Source organism: Tympanuchus pallidicinctus, unplaced genomic scaffold (assembly GCF_026119805.1).
Source record: "Tympanuchus pallidicinctus isolate F22 unplaced genomic scaffold, pur_lepc_1.0 scaffold5, whole genome shotgun sequence".
In the NCBI taxonomy this organism is placed as follows: domain Eukaryota; kingdom Metazoa; phylum Chordata; class Aves; order Galliformes; family Phasianidae; genus Tympanuchus; species Tympanuchus pallidicinctus.
In genome coordinates, this window is record NW_026294769.1 from 45,949,183 (window position 1) to 45,971,475 (window position 22,293).

At 41.5% G+C, this 22,293-nt stretch overlaps 1 protein-coding gene across 5 annotated transcripts in view; it reads right to left on the bottom strand.

The window, feature by feature from the left end:
- JPH1 (junctophilin 1) overlaps positions 1 to 17,120 on the bottom strand; it is an 86,656-nt gene extending 69,536 nt beyond the window's left edge. For 4 of the 5 annotated variants that reach the window (XM_052703839.1, XM_052703840.1, XM_052703838.1 and 1 more), the window contains exons 1-2: positions 16,681 to 17,113; positions 8,940 to 9,696 (exon numbers count right to left, since the gene is read on the bottom strand). In XM_052703839.1, coding sequence (XP_052559799.1) covers positions 8,940 to 9,696; positions 16,681 to 17,059 — 1,136 coding nt within the window. In that variant the 5' untranslated portion in view covers positions 17,060 to 17,113. Of the gene's footprint in view, positions 1 to 8,939; positions 9,697 to 16,680 lie in introns of all 5 variants that reach the window. The other variant, XM_052703841.1, reaches the window with a different exon arrangement.
- Positions 17,121 to 22,293: the final 5,173 nt, after the last annotated feature.

The following is a 22,293-nucleotide window of genomic DNA, read 5'->3' on the forward strand; positions in this document are numbered from 1 at the left end:
TGAAGGGAGGTCTTCCATTCCCCAGACCCTCTCACTAACCTCCAGGGTCTCAGATTCCCGAGGGGGAGCTTTTTGACTGAAAACAGAAGCAAAGGCGGCATTCAGTATCTCCACCTTCTCAGCATCCCCTGTTACCAGAATACCCCCGTCACTTAGCAGGGGAGCCACATTCTCCCTAGCCTTCCTTTTACTGTTAATGTACTTGAAAAAAACTTTTTTATTATCCTTTATCCCCTTTGCCAGATTTAATTCCAGGCGGGCTTTAGCCTTCCTTGTCGCATCCCTGCAGACCCTGACAACATTCCTGTATTCTTCCCAAGTAGTCAGACCCTTTTTCCACATTTCATGGGCCGCCTTCTTTCCTTTGAGTTTGTGCACGAGCTCCTTGCTCATCCACACAGGTCTCCTGCCACCCTTTCCCGATTTCTTCCTCACAGGGACGCACCGATCCTGAGCTTGGAAGAAGAGCTGCTTAAATGCCGACCAGCTCTCACAGGCCCCCTTGCCTTCCAACACCCTAGCCCATGAGACAGCTCCAAGTAGGTCCCGGAAGAGATCGAAGTTGGCTCTCCTAAAGTCCAGGATAGCAATCCTACTTTTTGCTTTACTTCTTCCACTCAGGATCTTGAACTCCACCATCTCGTGGTCACTACAACCCAAGCTGCCCCCGACCTTTACTTCCCTGACAAGCCCTTCTCTATTAGTGAGAATAAGGTCCAGCAGTACCCCTCTCCTCATCGATTCCTCAACCACCTGCATCAGGAAGTTGTCATGAACACATTGCAGGAACCGTCTGGACCGCGCATGCCTGGCCACCTTGCTTTTCCAGCAAATATCTGGATAATTGAAGTCCCCCACAAGCACCAGCGCCTGGGATCGTGACGCTGCTTCCAACTGTTTGTGGAAGGCCTCATTAACCTCCTCCTCCTGATCAGGGGGCCTGTAGCACACTCCCACAACGGTGTCAGCCATACCAGCCCACCCCTTGATTCTTACCCACAAGCTTTCCACTGCTACACCACTCTCCCCCAGGTGGAGTTCAATACATTCAAGCTGCTCTCTTACATAAAGAACAACTCCACCACCCCGCCTCCCTGGCCGATCTTTCCTAAAAAGCACATAGCCCTCCATGACAACATTCCAGTCACGCGAGCTGTCCCACCACGTCTCTGTGATCGCAATGAGATCGTAGCCATGCGACCGCACGCAGATCTCCAACTCTTCCTGTTTATTTCCCAAACTGCATGCATTAGTATATAGACACTTCAGGGAGGCAGCATTCCCCTGCCACACTCCATCCCTTCGAACTCCACCCTCGTCACCCATCAAGTTCACTTTTGAACCTTGAACTACATGAACCTCATCAGTCCTCATTTTGTCCCCTTCCCCCTTCTTACCTAGTTTAAAGACCTTTCAATGAGGCCCGCCAGCTCCTGGGCTAGGATCCTTTTACCCCTTGCAGACAGGTGAGCTCCATCTGCAGCCATCATGCCAGAAGCTGAGTAAATTGCCCCATGGTCAAAAAAAACTGAAGTACTTCTGCCTGCACCAGCCTCTAAGCCATTTATTGATGAGGAGGGCTTTTTTGATCCTGTCAGAGTCCTTCCCCGCCACTGAAGGGATAGAAGAGAAGACCACCTGCACTCCTGCACCATCCAGTACCCTCCCCAGACCCTTGAAGTCATTCCTGATAGCCCTTAGGCTTCTCTTGGCAGCATCATCACTGCCAACCTGAACTACCAATAAGGGGTAGTAGTCAGATGGGCGAATAAGCCCAGGCAGCTTTCTAGAGATGTCCCTGACCCGTGCCCCAGGGAGGCAGCACACTTCCCTCCGGGTGGGGTCAGGACGACATATCGGGCCCTCAGTTCCTTTTAGAAGGGAGTCTCCTACAACTATCACCCTCCTTTCTTTACCAGAAGAGGCGGTCTTCAAGCGTGGAGCCGACCGCCTCTCCTTAGCAAAGCTCAGAGACTGTTCCACCACCTTGTTCTCAGCCTCCTCACCCTCCAGTTCCAGGGTTTCAAACCTATTACTTAGAGGCACCTGAGGCACCTTTTACTACAATGTCTCAATACCACACAAAAATCACTGTGTTTTCATATACATCTGCTAGACTACCATTGTAATGATTCAGCTCCAAAACAAAGTATTCTGGAAAATGAGCAAAAAAATCCTTATCCACCTGAACAAAGAAGCATTTTTAGAAGTTTATATATTCTAAAAATAAACAGACACACAACTTTTCCTTTCATGCTTCGTTTAAACAATAGTGCAGTGTCTGCTTATGTCTTGAAAGCAGAGAACACTTTCAATCTTAAACTACCAACCTCTAGATTTTAATCAAGTTAGAAAAGTAACTAAATCTTTGTCTAGTACAAACTCATAGTGAGACCAATCACACCCCAGAACTGACTGCCCTTCACTTGCTGTTACAGAACTGTTCCTGAAGGTATTACAAAATGCTTGTTTGCATTCACTCTAGAATCAGTGCAGGCCTTTCATTTTTTTCTTTTGATATTCAAACTGTAAATAAGTGTATTTTGACATAGGCACTTCAATTTGAAAAAAAAAGTTTAAACACTTGAGGCTTTTTAAAATTTCTAGTCGAGTGTTAGCACAGTAATTTTGTAAATTTTCAGCCATGAAATCTTACTGCGTTAAGTATTAAGAAAGCAAATCTGTATAAAGAAGTTTATAGAATTTGTTATTTCAAAAACATCATTATTCATACCACAGCAAATAATGGAGAAATGGTCCAAAACTACAAAACTAAACTTTTACTAGTGAGTTGTTTCGGAAATTTGAGTAAAAATACGCCCCACTGAAGTCAGTGGCGTAACTCACAGGATCCAAGGAGCACATAGTTTCCTCTACAGGATGCAGTATTAACACAAAAATTACCATCCACAGTAGTTGAATGCTTAAGAGGCTTAAGGGCTTTTTTTGCATTCATTTTGTTACACAGAATTCACTTTGTTGCACAGCATTTTGTTACATTCAAATATACCATGTAGTAAAGAAATTAAAACTAAATTTGTTTTGAAACTGATCAACTTAATACTAAAGCAAGCAGTCTTATACAAAAATATTCGGTATTTGTTGGATCCTGTGCCTCAGCACAATGCTCTTATTTCAGCCACAATAAGTAAAGCATCTCAAAGATGTACAGGCAATAGTCTTACAAGTGTCCCCTTCAGTTTCTTGGGTAAAGCAAGCTTGGTAGAATTGGCCAAACCCACCACAGAAAGCTGGAGGCAGTGCACGTTTTTTTCAGCACTGGCTGGGAGTACTGGAAGCTGCAATCTAGTGTGAACACAAGCTGTAGGACTCAACACACCTAACTGTAGTTCTTCTGAAAATCAGTCTGTCAAGGTCAATCTGAGAGCAGTGGTCATGGCAAGGCAACAAACACTATGAAGGAACCAGCTACCGAGCAATTCCTTCAAATAAATCCATCACATGCAGCACAGCATTACCAAAACTTACTCAGAATTGAGGTTATGAGAAAGATAAGTGCTGCTCTACTGCCACCGCTGTGTTCTGGGGCAGATAAGTGAGCAGTATGGTTCACAGCAGGCACAGCCCAATCTTTAAGCCAGTGTTAAGCTGCCAGGCCCAGGCCTGGCTGGTGCAGTGCCAGGACAGGCTCTCTAAATTATCCTCAGCACTGAAAATGTCACAAGACAGCTACGAGCTCCAGAAGGCCACTGTAACCCCACGCATAACTGAATCCAAAAGCACTCTGTGCTGGGTTGCAGCTCACAGGCCAGCCCTCCCGCCCCATCCTCCTGTGGCCCTTCCACCAGGCTGATGCTGCTCAGCAACAGCCCCACAACACAAAGCTGGCTGCCCACAGCACAGTCAGGCCCAGAGTTTCAGTACTTTATACAGCAATATACAGGCTGTACTTAAGCCATACCATCTGTGGATTCAGACTCAAACATGTGAAAAATAAAATTGAGTAGTATGAAAAAGCTGCTGCGAGAAAGAAATCACTGCAGAAAAGGCACTGCTTAATCTCCCCTTAGAAGTGATCCCTGACTGGATGCTTGCAAAGTAAGGCTATCTAAGCATACACAGCTAATTAACAAGGAGAAATTGCTCTATATTATTAGCTGCACAGATTAATTTTACTGCTATCTTGATCTCAGGCCCTTTCACAGATGTGCCAGCTTTTTTCCATTTGGTGGACACAGCCATTTTCCCAGACTGTAAGGTCTTTTCAGGGTGATTTGTTTGTACTGTGCCTAACACAAAGGCACCATTATGCCAGACTGAAACCGCAGGTGCTTATGCAACAAACACTGACAATGTAACTCTTCAGGTGGGCAAAAGGTCTTGCAGCAAATTGTGACAATGCAAGTTATTAACTTATCTCAAAATTGTGAAAGAGTTTTAGAAGTGTTTGTTTCCATGGAAAGCAGAATAAAGTATATATACTTTACTTAATTCTTCTGGCTGTTGGTTTTATGAGCTGAAAGATCAATGGAGTACAAGGAAAAGATCAACAAGGAAACATTTTATTTATTTTGATTTCTTTTTTTCCTTTCTCTCCATTATCACTATCATTCAACGCCTATTTCTTTTACTGTCTTTTTATCTTTTCTTTCTTATGTACTTGCAAAGTTCCTTTTTCTCCAGAGAGACAATGCTAAAAGGAGAATTTCTAGTTGAGTGTTAGCTAGGAACAATCTGAAGGGAGAAAAGACTGGCTCTGAGCTCTCACTTCTGAACCTGTAATATTGACTTTCCTAGAAAGAATCCAGTGTAGGAAAGACTGCATATAAACAAACATCATTCTTTCTGCTTCCAGTGCTACATATTCACTTACTGTATTCATACATTTAAAAACACCCAGAGATACTCAGTATGAGAATGCAGGTTTATATTCAACTCCCAAATTCCTAAATTGCTACAGTTTATACTATTATAAGTAGTGATAGAGGCAAAGTTAATCAAACTTTGGAAGAGCTAAACTGCTCTTCCAAGGAGGACTTCAGGCATTTTCATACCATAAAAGAAGTGTTCTAATATAATTCCAGTAAGCAAAAGTAAAACATAATGAAAATCCAGTCTCTCATAGTGAACCTGCCAAGGCTTACCTCTTGTAAGTAAGAAATAACAGGAATAAAAACGAAGTTCAAAATCCCTATGGTGAGAAGTATCTGATATTAAATTTCTGTTTCACTCTTGCTTTGGTGGACCTGTGGGGATTTTTAATATCATCCAAAAGGTAAAGTATATATCCTAGCTTTTTTTTTTTTTTTTTTTTTTTTGCTTTTTTTTTTTTTTAATTTTTTTTTATTTAATGCATTTCACATGTGCTTGAAATAGACAGAAAAATAGAATTCATTAACAGTTTCTGGAAGAGAGCATCCCCTTTTAGAGACCAAGCCCTCAAAATGTATCTAAAGTAAACCTGACCACTTTCAGCACAAATTGGTGCTAAAGATGAATTTGATCTAATTACTGCTCATAATCACTTAAAAAAGGAAAAAAAAAAAAAACAAAAAAAAAAAAGAGGAAGAGGAAGAGGAAAAAAGACCTTTTCATATCTTAAAAGGAACAAGTATCTAACATACTTCCTTAATCCCTCAAAATCTAGGATTTTTGTTTTTATACCTTAATATTTTGTCTTAAGTATAGTTAGGAAAACTATAATGTACAAACTGAACTCCCAGGCTGCACTATCACTCTAAAAAGACTGCTATTGTTGCTACCATATAATCTGTTTTGGGTAGAGATCTGTGTAGCAGAGGCTAGTAACTATTTCCCTCATACACCACTTTTCCATACACTGCACATTTTTATAAAGCTTCCTCTTCCATCTTTAGAGAAATAATGCTGCTGTAATTAAACACTTCGGTACAGATACCTCAAAACCCCAAAGGATGAGCCAAGAGAGCCATGTAAATTCAGGCTCAGGAAAGCTACACTTAATCCAACTTTTAGATCTTCATACACAAACTATAATGATAAATAAAGGGTGACTACACAGATTATTAAGGACTTTTAGATATAAAAGGACATCAAGAATATAAAGCAAAACAGTGGCTGGTCTTGCTGATGACGGTGTGGACATCTGCAACAGGTCAAACTATCATTCAAACCTGGCACAATCAGCAGGGAACTATGAAGAGGAGAATGGAGTCTGGTTTCCTTTAGCTCAGCAAACATTTAGGGAATGAACAGTACAAGAGCAAGAGCACACAGCCGAAAAGGAAGGTGTCTGACTATAGTGAGCCAGGGTTTCTAGCTGTCTGGAATAGAAAACCGTGTGCGTGTGTGTGTTGACATCCATCAGTTAGGTTATACACACAGAAAGTCTTAAAGGCCATATGGGCAGAAACACTTCTGTATCTGTATTATATGTCAGAGAAATGAAAAAGAGGCACTCCTGGATTTCTCCCTCTCCCCTCAATCCATGATACTGATCATTAGGAAACAGACGACAACCATTCATCTAAGACACTGCAGAAATACTAGTATGTGAGAGGCAGGTGCAGCTGAAGTCTCTCAGACTCTTCCCAATCTCTCTCCTCACCTAAGGTTAGGAAAATAATTGCTCAGTTCCTATCACTATGCTTTCAGCACAGTGAGATTTCGCAGAAATTATGTTAGCAGAAATTTCCCAGGGGCAATATTCTGCATCAGTAATAGGATAATCTCACTGTAAATCAAAGGTGTTTTATTTTTATCAACTAGACAGCAACATTTGTCAGTCTAGTAAACTAGCAGTCACAAATCAGTAGTGAACCTCAAGTTTCCAAACGATAGAAGCAAGTTCTTTCATCCTGAAACATACTAATCATATACATACTAATACTAATCCTGAAACATACTAAGTACTAATCCAGTCAGTCTGGAACGCTCTTCTAAGGAACTGTTCTAGATGATCTGACTCCTGGATAGTCAGTATAACGGACTCTGCCAGCATGACAGTCCCTTACTTCACATAATGCCATGGACTTACTCCCAGTTGTTGATCCTAAAAGGAATTCTGAAAACTTGAGAGATGGGAAGCATCATGTTTTCCCTACCGCATGAACCTCATATGCACTCACAAGAGAAGTATATGTAATATTTATGCTTGATGTTGTCCGATTAGGTGCCAGGCCTCTTTGCCTTTGGCTTCTTGCCAGTACAGTCAGTGCAAGGCTGCTAAAAAAGAAGAAACTTCACCTGTGCTGACATCAAGGTTGCAGGTACATCATGGGACTGTGTCTGACAGATTCTCAACTGAAAAACCAAAGGAGTAGCCCATGGTCACAGGTGCACTACTACAGATGACTTCCACTGTCCCACTTCTAAGAACTTCTTTTCAAGAAATAAACACTATTTTCATGGATAGCTCCAAAGAAGCAGCAGAGAAGGAGGACAGGCAACAAAACACTTTAGAGACATATCTCTTCTTAAGGGGGAAGTGTATACACTGCACCTTGTAACTTAAGGATCTCAGACCATAGTTTTTTTTAACATCTTTTATTGATTCCAAGCGGTGATTACCCTATCCACACATTCTGTCACTCATTTTTGAGAGCTAAGGCTTACGTATTGACAAAACATGAATGGGATCCAGGAACTTCTTAAAGCTAGCTATAGCTCGGCTTCACTAATGTAATATGCTGTCATATAATGCCTTACATGTATTTATAGAAGCAGTAGAATATATGCTACCCTCTAGTTACTTTGGTGCCCAGTGCTCATAAAGCCTCTTGAACAGTACACAAATTCTTCATATTTATGTCTCAACTACTTTTTGCTATGAGCCATCCACGTATTTCACCCTTCCCATGTATGTAGTTTTCAGTCTTTTCTGTATTCTTGACAACGGCCAGAAAAAGGAGAGTCACTGAACATACACTACTGACCATACTAAATCAGGAATCAGTTGTTCAGCTGTAAGTGTAACGTGACAGCCTCTTTCTAAAATAGCAGGAAGATTTTCTTTCATGCACATTTCTGGGTTCTTTTTTTGGTCCACAGCATATTTCAAGAAAAGCCTGCCTGAGGAAACAAACCAAAACCAAAAAGAGAAACTGCCACAGAAACTTATCTGAAAGCATTAAAAATTAAATAGCTTTTTAAAGAGCCCTCAGTCTTTATAGTAAAACCTATTAACGTTGTCTAGACTGATCTAATTTATAACAATTCCATTTCAGACAACTCTGTTTGGTTGTTGGTTAGGAGCCCGAAGCAGAAGTGACATTTTCCCCTATTACTCCTAATCATACTCTTTCACTTTTCCCTTCCACCTCAAACACTTGATGGTGGGGAGAAGCCCACTGCTATTTGAAGAGGTGGTCACAAAAGCCTGATGAATTCAGACTGCAGGAGAGCAATACTTCAAAGCTAACAAAGCCTCATACAAACATTCTTTTCAGCAGACACTCTTCTGGCAACAGAAACTGCAGCCTCTAAGCACAAGAGCCTCAACCATTATTATCACACTGTTCGTTCCCTCACTCCCTCAGATAAATACTCGCATGTTAAGATCCCCAGTGGAATATGTGTCATTTTAGAGTCACAGTTGATTCCCAAAAATTATCAACACAATAAGCATAATTGCTTATAGGAAGATATACCTTTGTCACTTCACATTCCCCACATAATTCCATACATTTCTTCAGCAGTTTTACATTGCATGCAGTAAGGACATACTGCAGCAGCTCTTGACTTAAGGCAGAAATGTATGAGCCTGGAAATCTACTTATATATTATGGAACATATATGAGTAACTTCAGTCTAATAAGTTGAGGTTTTAAGTTTCATATGTCTAATTTAAGTAAAGCCAATTAGATACACATCTGAAAGTGAAAGACAACATTTAAACACTTGCACTTTTGAATACTTCGTCAACAGTAAGAGCTCACTTACTACAAGATTTTTTCCCCCAAGAAGTCAATGACAAACAAATATATTTAGCAGTAACATACCTTGAAGTTGCAATTTCCACTTTCGTTCTTGCCATGGCAGCCGCTCGCTGTGCACCCTCTATTGCTCTATCCACTTTTTCTCTAGTTTTTGTGTTGCGTATTGGTATAAGTTGCTTTCTTATTCCACGAACCAAAACATTATTTTTATATTTTCCTTCTTCTTTGGTGCCATCTGGAAACATGGTACATCCATATCCGTGCCTCCTGTTATTTAACCATTCTCCTTCATATTTCATGCCATTTGAACGCTCACTAACACCAAAACCACTGCGCTTGTCATTCTTCCATTCACCCATATAGCTTTCTGTTGTGGTGGCATCAACGTGGTCTTCCATAGGACAATAATCACAGTCACCATCTCCAAAACTAATTGTAGAGTTGGCATCACTGGAACTAATTCTGCTCATAGCAGCATCACTCCTGACGGAGCTCCGTTTGCTAGATATTGAGGATCTAGATTCAGATTTTCTAAGTTTTATACTACCAAGAAGGGATCCTCTTCTGAATAAGCCTCCTTTTTTCTTAATTCCCATGGCTTCTGCTTCACTGTGAAAATTGAGCACAAAACCTCCTCTTGTTCCAGCCGGACTGTCTGCAGTGATGTCATGCAGAACGGTGCCATTGCTCTGTTCACTTCGAAGTGAAGCTAGAGATGTTCGTAGAGGTGAACGGATCACAGTTGCCATGCCATAGGGTACACTCTGACGTACACCATATCCATGTCGCATTCCTCCTGTCCATTGTCCCTGGTATGTACCTTTTAAAGTAATTAGCAGAAATTAAATTTAGAAAGTTGTAGAAGACCTACTAGTCTACATTCAATATGCTATTGGCAACACTGTGCTGATAAGTCTGCTTTAGGAAACTAGAAACAGAAGAAAAAAAGTACAGCACATGAGACTACATAAATTACATACTTTTTGTTACTTGTTTTTTCATAAATCATTTTTTTTCCTTAACAAAGCCCTTGCTTTCCAAGCAGCAGCAACTTATTTTGACAACTAAAACACAGTAGCTATCATCATAAGTGTTTTTTGAGCAGTTCTACCCATGGAAGAAATTTCAAAAGAAATCTGAAAGGCAGAACTCCCTCAATGTTTTTTAAAGGGAACAACAAGGAAGAGAGAGAAGGGTGGAGGGAAAGAAAGCAGGGAGGAAGTGGAGCACTTGGGCTCTTGCCTCCAGCTGCTCACAAGGAGAGCTAATGGGATGAGTAAACATCCTGTTTTTTAAAGACAACTGCAGACCTCTCCCTGTCATGACATACTCAACAACCTACTAAGACGAAACTGTCTTGATCCCATGGCCCACCTGAAGACTGCTGTTATGAAGCCCTATCATACAATCAAATGTTTTAAAAAGATTTTGAATGTACTTGAATGGAAGAAAATGATAAAACACTACAAACAAAACCTCTGTATATATTGCTTTTATGAACATTTTTTTGTTTACTCAATATCATAAACAAAGTACACTAGCTACCTAAAATATTGGCAGTATAAAGCGAGCTACACTTCACTCTAGCTACCCTTTCTGAAGAAGGAGTCACAGGAAAGCAGCAGACTACCTTCACTGCCATCTCATCTGTTGAGTAATTCCCAAAAGAGTAGGTCCTTTGCTTGAGAAGTAGCTGAACTTGGGTTTAAAGATAAAAACAATATTCCAGCTATTTGACAGTCATCAAAAATATGAAAGGCTTCTGTGACATAAAAATACAGTCAGATTATTTTTCTATTTACATTCTGCAGTGTGTTGTGACAGAAATCAGAAATGTGAAGGCTTTTCTGCTTTTTTTGCCTTCCATTTTTGCTGCAGTACATACAGAAGACAAGACAGTAATAAACAGAGTATGACACACCACCCTACCTATAACTACATTCCATTGTTTATACTGTGACCATAATTATTTTTGAGTGTTTTTTCAAAAAGCAGTACAAAGAAGAGCAACACGGTATTTGATATGAGAAGACATGCTTATCTGTGTACATGCAAAGCTGCATCTGAGCCAAGAAACAGCATTATCACCAGATTACTGTTTCAGACTATTTTATTTCTTGTATTGTCAAAAAGCATTTTCATTTTGATAAGACACATACTACCATGTCTAGGCTCTGAAAGCCAAAGGAAGGTGTGAGGTGCCCCACTCCTGGCAAACAGAAGATAACTTGCTTTCTAAGATCATTTCACTGTAATCCCTATGAAACTTCTTTAAGAGACACACAAAAAAAAGAGGTTTCTCATCCACCTACTACTATTTCTTTTAAAAGCTATTTTGACTCTGAATATTCATACAGAAGTATGAATAAGCTCTCCCTAAAATATCTTTGAGCTTATTCTGCTTCAACTGAGTACATATTAAAAATGATTCTTCAGAGAACTAAAGATCAAATGTCAGATTCCATGACTGAATAAAGTTTTGTAAACGTATTTGTGAAATACCCAGAGTTTCAGATGCAGCCCAAAGATTCAGTTGCTTTGATATTCAATCTCCTTTGTATAAGCATGGTATTTTGCTGTGCTGGTGTCAATTATCTATCGATTACTGTTTTACTGTATTACCTCTTCAGCTAAGCTGCATTTCAATGTTAACATGCAATCACGTTTGTGAGATTTCTTTCTTATATAATACTAAATAGGTTTGACAACATAACTATTTTGTGTTGGTAGAAAAATTCTACTAAGTGGAAGGTTTTTGTTTTAACAGATGGCTGCTGACATAAACCAACAACCTTCTTCATTTCTTTCTCATTCTCTGTATCCTGGATACCTACTGCTGTATTGCTTGTAAGGGTGCTGAATCTAGAAACACGATTATTTTAAAAAACTCAGCATATGGAAAAGAACAAACAGAGACATGAGCGCAAAACAGCAATCTGACATATCCTGAAAATACTGCAAAAAAAATGGTCATATGGTAGTTTTTTTCTTAATTACACAGACATTTCACAGAGATATATTAATATTTTATGGGCATAAATGACTACATTTTGTCCTCAATTATAACTGGAAAAGCCCTAGAATCGTAGTGACATGCTGAAGAATCTGGCAAGGTACACTGCACTGCTACATGCAACAATCTGATATTCTGCATCAGTTCGTTAATTTCATTTGAAAATAATAAATCCAATTCTAATTGTGATTATATCCCAGAATTACATTACAGCAGTATAACTGTGGCTCTCCACGTTGCTATTTGAATGTCTGACTCAAAGCAGAAACAATCCCTTCCAGTACAGAATTTTATAAAAGTACAAATGGCCTGCCTTTGCCATTTTTTCTTACTAATATTTTGACCTAAAAAAAAAAAAAAAAAAAAAAAAAAAGCTCAAAAATAGTTAATCAAATTATGATTCACATTTTTCCCTGCTCTATAGACAGAAGTGGTTACTGTTGCCCAAAAGGGTATTAAAATGAGGACAATTGATGTGCTGCTGTTTATTTGTCAGATTTTTCTTTCTACTAGGCCAATAAAATCAATGCCAGTTTCTTCTAAAGAGAAAAGAGCAAATGAGGCAATGAAAGATTCATAGTGAACTGGCTCTTGGAAGAGATTTAGTTGGAATTTTATGCAGTCTTGCAGGCAACAAGGATATTTTCTAATATTAGAAATTTGTAAGAGAAAAGGTTCAATACTAGTGCTAGAAAGCTGATGTTTTCCTTGATTTTTTAACTTAAGTGTTAAAGGAAAGATATTTTAATGGCACGTGGAGGGCAGTTTACAGAATACAGATGCAACAGACCTGTAGAATCATAGAATGGCCTGGGTTGAAAAGCACCACAGTGATCACCTAGTTTCAAGCCCCCTGCTATGTGCATGTGACCCAGAGCCACATCCAGCCTGGCCTTGAATGCCTCCAGGGATGGGGCATCCACAACCTCCTTGGGCAACCTGTTCCAGTGCGTCACCACCCTCTGTGTGAAAAATTTCCTAGAATGGAGACTTAAGTACCGTGATTTATCATATCAGACCATAACTGCCTCATCTCCTTCATCAGAAGAAATTATAGGCATCTTTAAACAATCAAGGTATCTGGTACGTTAATACTGTAATATAATAAAATGCTACAGCATACAGTACAAGATGATAAAACAGCTCTTCTTATGAATAAAGATAGAAACATGGTATCTACTTAGCTCTATACACAGATACAAATATGAATGACAATATCAACACATCATTTCTCCTTTTATCATATATTATAATGCACTGTCTATAGCAGTTTCACTGAGGGTCAACTTTTTAATTACCACTGTGATTATGGAGCTAATTTAAAACTGTTTTTTACAATAAAACGATAACTTTACCTCCTAAAAGCCAGACTTGTTGTAATAAAAAAACCCAACCATTCAGCAACAGCTTCTACTGACCGTGGTGCCCCTGAGCAGATGTTCATATTTTCAGCCTGAGAACTAACAGAAAGTGTACTTTCAAATTTTGTTTTTGCTTGGCAAACTGCTGTAAGGTAGAATGTCATAACCTGTCTCCTCAGAGCTACATCGTGCTACACTTCTCCAGACTCCCAACTGTATCTTAGAGCTGTAAATGTCATTGCCTACTTGTGGCTCAAATGTAAAACTGTGCTGTAAAAAAGCATGGAGGCCACCGCACTAGGAACTGCTTCTCCTGCTCATAACCTTTACATTCATCTTCTGTGGTTTAATAATTTAGGTGCCACCTCAATGTTCTTACACGCTCTCTGGACTCAAACGTTAGATAAACAAACACCTAGAAAGCCTACTGCTTAGAAATCAATGAACGCGTGCACCGCTGATGGCCTTGTCTTCACATGCATTTGCCACTGATGTCCACAGATGAACAACACATGTTCTTACAGCAGTACTCCCGTTACTGCTACTGCTGGCAGGATCATAAGGTGCTAACTAACTTACACATACTGAAGCAGCAAATGAGGCTGCAATCCCTCAGTAAACAATCTGCAGGTAGGCAGGTGGATTCACACGTATCCAAGGAAATCAAGGCAGCCTAGAGGAGGCACAGAACTCCAGATCATTGTAGGGTACAACCTGAAAGGTCACTTGAAAGCCAAGCATAGGCACATACAATGAACAGAGGACCATGATCTACGTATAATTCACTGTGTTTTTCTCAAAGACTCATTGAAGTGACAGCTTCACTGCATTCAGACAAGGCACAACCTATACTACTGACAACGTGCAAAGCAGTGTGTGCAGAAACACTGAGGACTTCCACTGGTGTTTATGTTCCTTTTCTCTTCCTCAACTTCAATTACTAATATCATCAAAGCAATCAGAAATATCGTATTACCAAAACAACAACAGCAAAAGAAAACCCACAACAGTAAAAAGGCCTGTATTTTAGTGATTTTTAAAGCAAAATGGCAATTTGCATAGTAAAACCCACTATTTTCCAGTATTCTCAGGTCAGAATTAAGAAACAGCTTTCCTGTGATTATTTCACAGTGCATTAAAGACACACATGTAAATCCAGCAGCCTTGTAAAAGCATTTCAGACATTCTTCTAGTGTGCAACTACAACCACTGTACCCAGAGCATGAACACAAAGATCCATCTGCAATCATCTGACATATCGCCTGGCTTCATTCACAAATGCTTCCATTAAAATCAATGGGATTCACATCTTCTGTCCACATGAATTGAAATGTCTAAAAGACTGGGACCTTACTAGCAGATTTTAGTTAATAAAAATAAATGATTTACAAAGGAAGCTGTACATTCCAAGTGCTGTTTCAGACAAAGGGTTTCCTGTTAGTTTAAAGCCTAAAAATTTACAGAATTTACCACTGAATTATCAGTATTCTACTGAAATAAAAAGTATCCACAAGAAGTCTAAAGATGGAGATACAAGGAACTTTGGTTTGTGAAACACAGTAGCAATTTACTTTTCTGGACAAGAAAAACAAAAAACAACGACCAAACAAAACTATGGCCACTAAGAATTCAGCTTCTGAGTTACGAGACTAATTAAATCTGAACAAAATTCAAAATGTACTGTGTGATGAAAGTGAAACTGAAAATTTATCTATGTGGTTTGGTTAGGCTTTTAAATCCTCAAGACAATAGCCACGCTGAGAGTGATCATCAGAGCTTTCCACATCAGAAAACTTTTCCACGTAGTTATAAAAATGCACAATCAAAGGGATTAGAAGAGTTCAGGGTACAGAAAACATAGCACTGCATTTTCTCATGGAAATGAATCTCGCCCAATTCACTACACTCTGTACTTCAGAAAGAGCAGAAGGGGAAAGTATTCCATCTGTAAATACCTCTTCCACATAATACAAAATCACCCATTCTGTGATGCTATTTCTACAGTTCTATCACAAATGTCTTAACAGAACTCCCTAAAGAAACCAGCAGCAGCATCATTCAACAGATCTGATACACAGGCTGGTCCTTTAATCCCATCATTACAAAGTTACAAGTTACCACTAATTTTGTTAAGTTCTATTTCTTGCACGTTATACATGCAGCTCGCGCAGCATTGCAGCAAGCAGCGCTTCCTTAAAAATAGCACACCGCTAATTCTAAAACTGAGATCAGCTCTTTCATTTACAATGGGACAAATCAATCACAAAATGGCACTGGTTGGAAGGGACCTTAAAGATCACTCAGTTCCAACCCCCATGCCATGGGCAAGGATGCCACCACTAGATCAAGCTCAAAAGCAACTCCACACAGGTGAGGTGGCACTTCCACCGATGTCAATAACATTACAGCAGCAGAAAGCTAATTTAAAAACACTGGGATTACTTCTCCACACAACATGTGAAATGATGCAGGCATGGTAGGATGAGGTGGAACTAACCCATCAAGTTAGCTGAGTCCCAAGTGACCCCACTAAGCCTGAGCTCGAAAAGCACTGCTAAAATGGGTGTGGGGTGTCCGGCGCTACTGCATGCATCTGTCTTCCTACGGTGAGCGAGGGGGTGATTTATGGACTGGTTTCATCCATCACCCGTCCAGCTTCCGTGTGTTTGAAACTGCAACTGCATTTGAATGCAGTGCAAGTCATTGCATGGAGGTGCAGCTAAGTTTCACTCGTGTCATGCACGTTCAGTACCCACTTCACTGCAGTTGAGTTTATGAATGTAAACCAGCATATGTTATCAGTGAAGCGAGGGAGCACAGCAACATGCAATGAAGATCTTTCTTAAGTTTACAGTATTTTACTACGGAAACAGTGGTGAGAGAGTCACAGAATCACAGCACATCCCAACTTGGAAGGGTCCCACACGGATCACTGAGTCCAACTCCCGTCTCCTCACAGCACAAACAATTCAAGCCTCACTTCCAAGCGCCCCTTGAGCTCCGGCCGCGGTCACTGCCCTGGGCATCCAGTTCCAGCCCACCACCCCCTGGTGAACAGCCTTTCCCCAATCCCAGCCCGACCCTCTCCGAGGCTCCAGGCGCAGGGAGCTTGCCCTCCCGACCCTCGACGAGCCCGGCAAACGCTGCGGAAAGCCGCGGGCTGACTGCTTTTAGCCCGGGCTGGGAGACCGCGATAAGCCGGGAGCGCCGCGCGGCCGAGCCCCGGAGCGGCCGTTAACGCCCGGCGGGGCGGCGCGGGGCACCTGTGGCGCCCCGTGCACTGAAGAGCCCCCGCGGCCCGGCGGCGCAAGGCCCAGTGGCAGTCGGGGCCGGGTCCTCCCCGCCGAGCGCGCGCTCACGCAGGCGCGCCCCCTTCTCGCCCCCCACCGCCGTCGCTGCCGCGCGCGGGGCGCCCCCCGCCGGCGCCCACCTCCGTCGCCGTAGGTCTCGACGCCGTAGCCGTCCTGCAGCCCGTTGCTCCAGGTGCCCTCGTAGCGGGCCGGCGTGCTGAGGCTCTGCCGCACGCCGTAGCGCCCCTTGAAGCCGTGCGACCACTCGCCGCGGTACATCCACCTGCCCTTCGTCTCCACGCCCAGCCCGTGCCGCTTGCCCTGCGCCCAGTAGCCCAGGTAGGTATTGCCGCTGGGCCAGGTGTAGCCGCCCGCCACCTCGAAGCCGTGCGACCAGGAGCCGGCGTACTCGCCCTGCCCCTTGGGCCCGGTGCAGATGCCGTGCCCATGGGCTTTGCCGTCCTCCCAGCCGCCGCAGTAGGTACCGCCATCGTCGAAGTCGAACCGGCCGCCCGTCATCCAGGGCAGCGGGGCGAGCGCGGCGCCGCCGCCGCCTCCCACCCGCCCGCCTGCCTGCCGCCCGGCCCGCCGCTCCCCGCGACTGCGAGCGCTCCGCCGCCGCCCGCCCGCGCCCAGCCCGGCCCAGCCCAGCCGCAGCCCGGCGGCGGCAGCGAGCGCCGCCCGCCCCCCGCTCCTCCCCACCCGCCCCTCCCCGCCCCCGACCGCCGCCGCCGCCCCCGAGAGCGGGCTCGGGAGGCCGCCCCCGTAAGGTGTCCCGCGGGGGGACTTGGGCACTGAGCTCCTGCGGGCGTTGTGAGTAGCTGCAGCCTGTGAGGTAGTGTGCTCACAGGTGGGACCGAAATGTATCGGTCTTTGGGCTCTGACGCTGCTTTTAAGTTGAAGTCGCAGGTGCAGAGCTGTGCTTTGTCCATGTTCTCAGTCACACCCCAATCCCGCTGTCCCGAAGGGGCAAACGGCCGCAGAAACTCAAGCCTGGAGAGCTGCATGAACGCCTTCCCAGCTTGGCGCTGGGAACTCGGTACAGAAGCTCACGTTGTGCCCCAGCTCCCTGACTGCCAGGTGACTGAATGGCGTTAAACGCTGCCAAGTCTTCCTCTGCTAGGTATTTGATAATCAGATAAAAATACAGGGATGAATGACGGGAGAAACAAAAGAGCACAGAACTAGTGGAGAAGGAGCTGAAAGGTGGTGGTGTCCCAGGGCATCTCTTCTGAAGTCTGGGCTTTGTGTACGTTTGCAGCTGTACACCAAGACTGGGAGGAAATCTGAAAGCAAATGTTCCTTTTCAATGGGGATTTTGTAAAAAGCATGAATCATACTTGCAAATCTTCTATGCTGTCTGGACACAGAAGAGTGGGGAAACGGCCAGAATGATGTTAGCAGAAGTTCATAGGAATTACTGGTAAGGATAGAAACTGAACTGCAGGTGAAGAATTTCGATATGTGAATGTTTGAGCATGAACTATCAGAAGCTAGAAGCTAAGCTTCAGAAATTAATGCCAAATTCAGCCCAACTATAAGTAGTTTTGACTAAAACTGAAGGAAAATATAGCACATATTAAACATTCAATTTTAACTGAGTAAATTGTCAAGCTTTGTTCTTCGTACCACGCTGTTCTGTGCACATTTTTGTGCTCATATGGGCAGTACCAAAGAACCTGCTCTTCTTAGCAACATGCTGAACATGTCACTGCACCATGTCCCACATCATCTCCTTTGATCAGAGAAAGTGTGTGCTATGAAGCCCAAAAAGGATTTACTGTTCTGCTGGAAAATGATAGATAGATGTGTTTGTGCACACGTTTGCACACATATGAAGACAATAAGCCAAAATTGAAGAAATATGTCTTGTCCATGGGAATATGGGGATGTTTCAATGCCCCTGTATGCCCTGGGGATTTTGCTCTGTAGCTGTGGAATGTGAAAAACCAGGCAAGAATTTCCTATCTCTGTCACAGACACCAGGAAGTCTTTCCTGCATCTTTAGGCAAGGCTTTATAGTGAGCTGAGGTCTGAGACCTGTACGCAATGGGAGCTTTTGTGGAAAGCTGCTATTAGTACTGGAGCAGAAGCCTGGAAATTCAGGGGTGTTGCTGAAAAAGATCAATTCTTTGTCCTCTGGTTCTTTCCTGAGCTCATCAGGTTTTATGCCCTGCATATCTTGCATTTCTCAGCCAAGGAAAAGATTGAAACAGTAGCCATCCCAAAGGAGCTTACTGCTTTCACTCTGCTTGTATTGATCCCTATTTCCTATTTTCTTTCTTATAACACAAGAGAAAGCCATGTTGTGTTTTAGCCTGGAATCCCAGAAGACCAAGATTGTTTATCGTTGCCTTTCTGTGCATTCTTGGGCCCCCGCACAAGGATAGAGCTGGCACAGAGCAGGAGCAGAAGTGGCATGTTACAAAGAAGATGCTGAAGCATTACACTCACAAGATGTCTATTAGTTATTTTTATTTACTCCCTTGATTTAAATTACACAGAGTTAATATCAGGTGATAGGAACCAGCAAGACTTGATGGGCAGAGGTGAGCAATGGAAATTTTAGGAGGGAATTATATATGTTTTTCTGTTAGTACAAATATATTGGTGGGTCTTTAGGTGACTTACAAATGATGCTAAATGAATAGTAGTTTATATTTCCAGGTGTATTAATTTTAATGAGATTATCTTGGAGTTGATGCTTGGTGACAAGATGTATTTGTTACTAGCAGCCTTCTCTTAACATGTTTTCAGCAGGGGATAGATTTTGAGAGCTTTGAGGACAGAAGTGCTTTGCACTGAACTTTGAGTGTCATGCAGACATCTTGACAATGTAAGAAGAAGCCACAAGTGTCTCATTTCTGAGGTTGTAGGGTATTTTTCTTTTTTTTTTTTTCTTTTTTTCTGAAGTATATTGTGGTGTATAGAGAAAGTTAACCTTGTGTAGTTCCATTGCTAAGTACTCACAGCATTAAGCGATGACATTTCTGTATGCAGAATGCCAGCATCTAAGGACACTGTATATATGCAAAACCTGTGCTGCAGGGTTGTATTTAGAAATGTCCTTGATGCAGGGATGGTAGATGCAACAGGTGAAGATATTAAACTCTAGCAATTTAATATTAACTAGATACAAAACTGCTGAGTTTAAACTATTAGTCTGATAGCTATCTAATGCATGAATAAAAATTAGGCACATTTATTCTTACTCTTAAAAGCCTGATTCAGCAGGGAATTACTTTAAGTACTTTAGTAATCCCATTTGCTTCAGTGGTACTGCACATGAGCTTTAAATTAAACATCTGTAAAATATCTGCTCTCAAATAAAGCAAAGCTCTGAAGAATGTTCTTAAGTGCTTTGCAGAACAGAAGCAGGATGCTGAACTGATGAGCTATACGCGTTATATGGGGTGAGTCCACAACAGGAGGAGAGGCAGAAAGAAGCAGAGGTGGTAGAGAAGCTGCAAGGTAGGAATTCAAAAGGCATCCATATGAGCAACCACAACATTTGTGCTGATTTGTGTGTGTGTGTGTGTGTGTGTGCCTGCAGTCTAAATGCACAATTATAAATATAGTTCTGTATAACTTTAACATAAATTGTTAATTGAAACATACCACTTTTTTCAGCAAACTGTGAAATTGAGTATGTTACTGTGAATAGTGGCATAATAATGCTACAGGATTTTTTTACCCAAAAAGAAGTGAGAAATTGCTGTCCTATTTGGGAAATATTGCATTACAAAGCTACCCCCCTAGCTGCATTGATAAGCTTTGGTTCTAGCTTGCAGCTGCAACCTAGCCACTAATTTAATTCCATAGATGCTACGCTTACTCACTGAATATGAACTTATTATTTTCTTTGCAAAATTAACGATGAAGCTTATAAAACAAAGATACCAAATCCTTTTATAACTTGAAGACAAGATGGCTATGTTTTGTACACAGACATTTATTTTCAGCATTGCTCTGAACAGGGACTGATGTAGATTTGAAATAAAAATGAGGTTTATTTTTAAGAAAGGAAATGCAGCATTTATATTAATCATCTTTGTTTCTCAAGTGATTTTAACAGTAACAGAACACTCCATACAAATAACATACAGTGTATTCCAATATTGCAATGATAATTTTTTTTTTAATGTGTGAATATATTAGGTGATTTTATAAATATGGCATGCAAATATTATCATTACCTCTGAAATTACAGGAAAATAATGAAATATTGGTCCTGGCTCCTGTCAACACGATCTGTCTGTTTGTTTTTAATGTCTACAGAACAGAACTAAGAATGCATTGCTCTAGTTACTCTATACTTAAAACAAAAAATAAAAAAAATAAAAAAATCCTTCAGATCTGTTTGATTTATAATTCTTGATTTGATGAAAAGTGCTATACCCTGAGATACCACCCAGAAAATGAGGCAGCAGGAAAAAATCTACAAAATCAGTTCTGTCACTAGCAATCCACTGCTGGATTCCTGTCTATTGCTTTCTCAGTGATAATAAAAACAGTTAATTGCTTTGCTCTTTGCAGCAAATTCACGAATGTTTGAAGGCTGCTCGTCACATCTTGCTTGAGTAATTTTCTTCAAAGTAGTCTGTAGCTTTTGTTTCTTTCCTCCTAGAATGTCACTGTTACTATTCTCTGGACTTTCTCCAGTTCTGTATTTTTAATAATAAAAGTTATTAAAGTATTGAATGTTAAAGGATTTGGCTCAGATTTAGTATTTGATACATCCCTCAGGCCTCAATAATTAATAACTATTACTTAGTGACTGTAAACAACATGTACTCTCCTGCCGCAGTTTTATTCAGATCATCTTTAATGAATGTCAGGAGCTTTGCCTAGGTTGAAATAGATAGCATCCCTTATAATGGAGGCTGAAGTGAAAACACTTTTAGCACTTCAGTTTATCTCTGTGTCACATCAGAAAGCTTTCCTCTCTCAGGACAGCTTTGTCCCTCAGACTCTTCCTCCTCTTCATCTCCTCCTCCTCCTCCTCTTCCCTGATTGGCTTCCGCCTGCCCCTTACCAGCCTTACCTCATTCTGCAAGTTGGCCTTTCTGATTTTGTCTCTGCGTACTTGCACTGTTCTCTAATATTCTTCCTTTAGTAATTTGACCTACTTTCTACTTGCGTATACTTCCTTCTAGTGTTTCAGGATCATTGAAGATCTCTCAATTTAGTCAAGTTTGTCTTGTGATACTGTTTTTCCCTTCACATTGGGATGAACTGTGTGTGTTTACGCCCTTCATATTATTTCTTTATGAAAATAGATCACCCTTTCTGGAATTTATAATCAAATAAAATCCAGTAGAGAGGAAATCTAAGTTTGTGATTTTAACACAACGGTCTTGGCTGATGCTGGCTTGGTATATTTTCATGCCCCCAAGCCCTCCAGCTTGCGCATGCCAGCACAACTGTTTCTTCAGTGAGCTATGATGTGGATCAGGGAACCAATCCAGCTTAAAAATAATCCAGCAAAAAGATTTATTTTTATTTCATTCTTAAAGCTGAATCACTTTATTATACTGTTTGCAGATCATCTATACAAACAATCGCCATAACGCATCTGAAAGAATACAGAAGAACAACCAGCTTGTGTTTTTAATTCTATTCTCCTTTTTTTTTTTTCCCTAGGAGTTACAAATATTATTTGTTCTATGATTGTTCAGCCAAGTTGCTGCTAGTGCTGCTTTCTCAGTCAGTTTACAGCACTGATTAAAAGGAAAGGATATGCCAGATTTGGT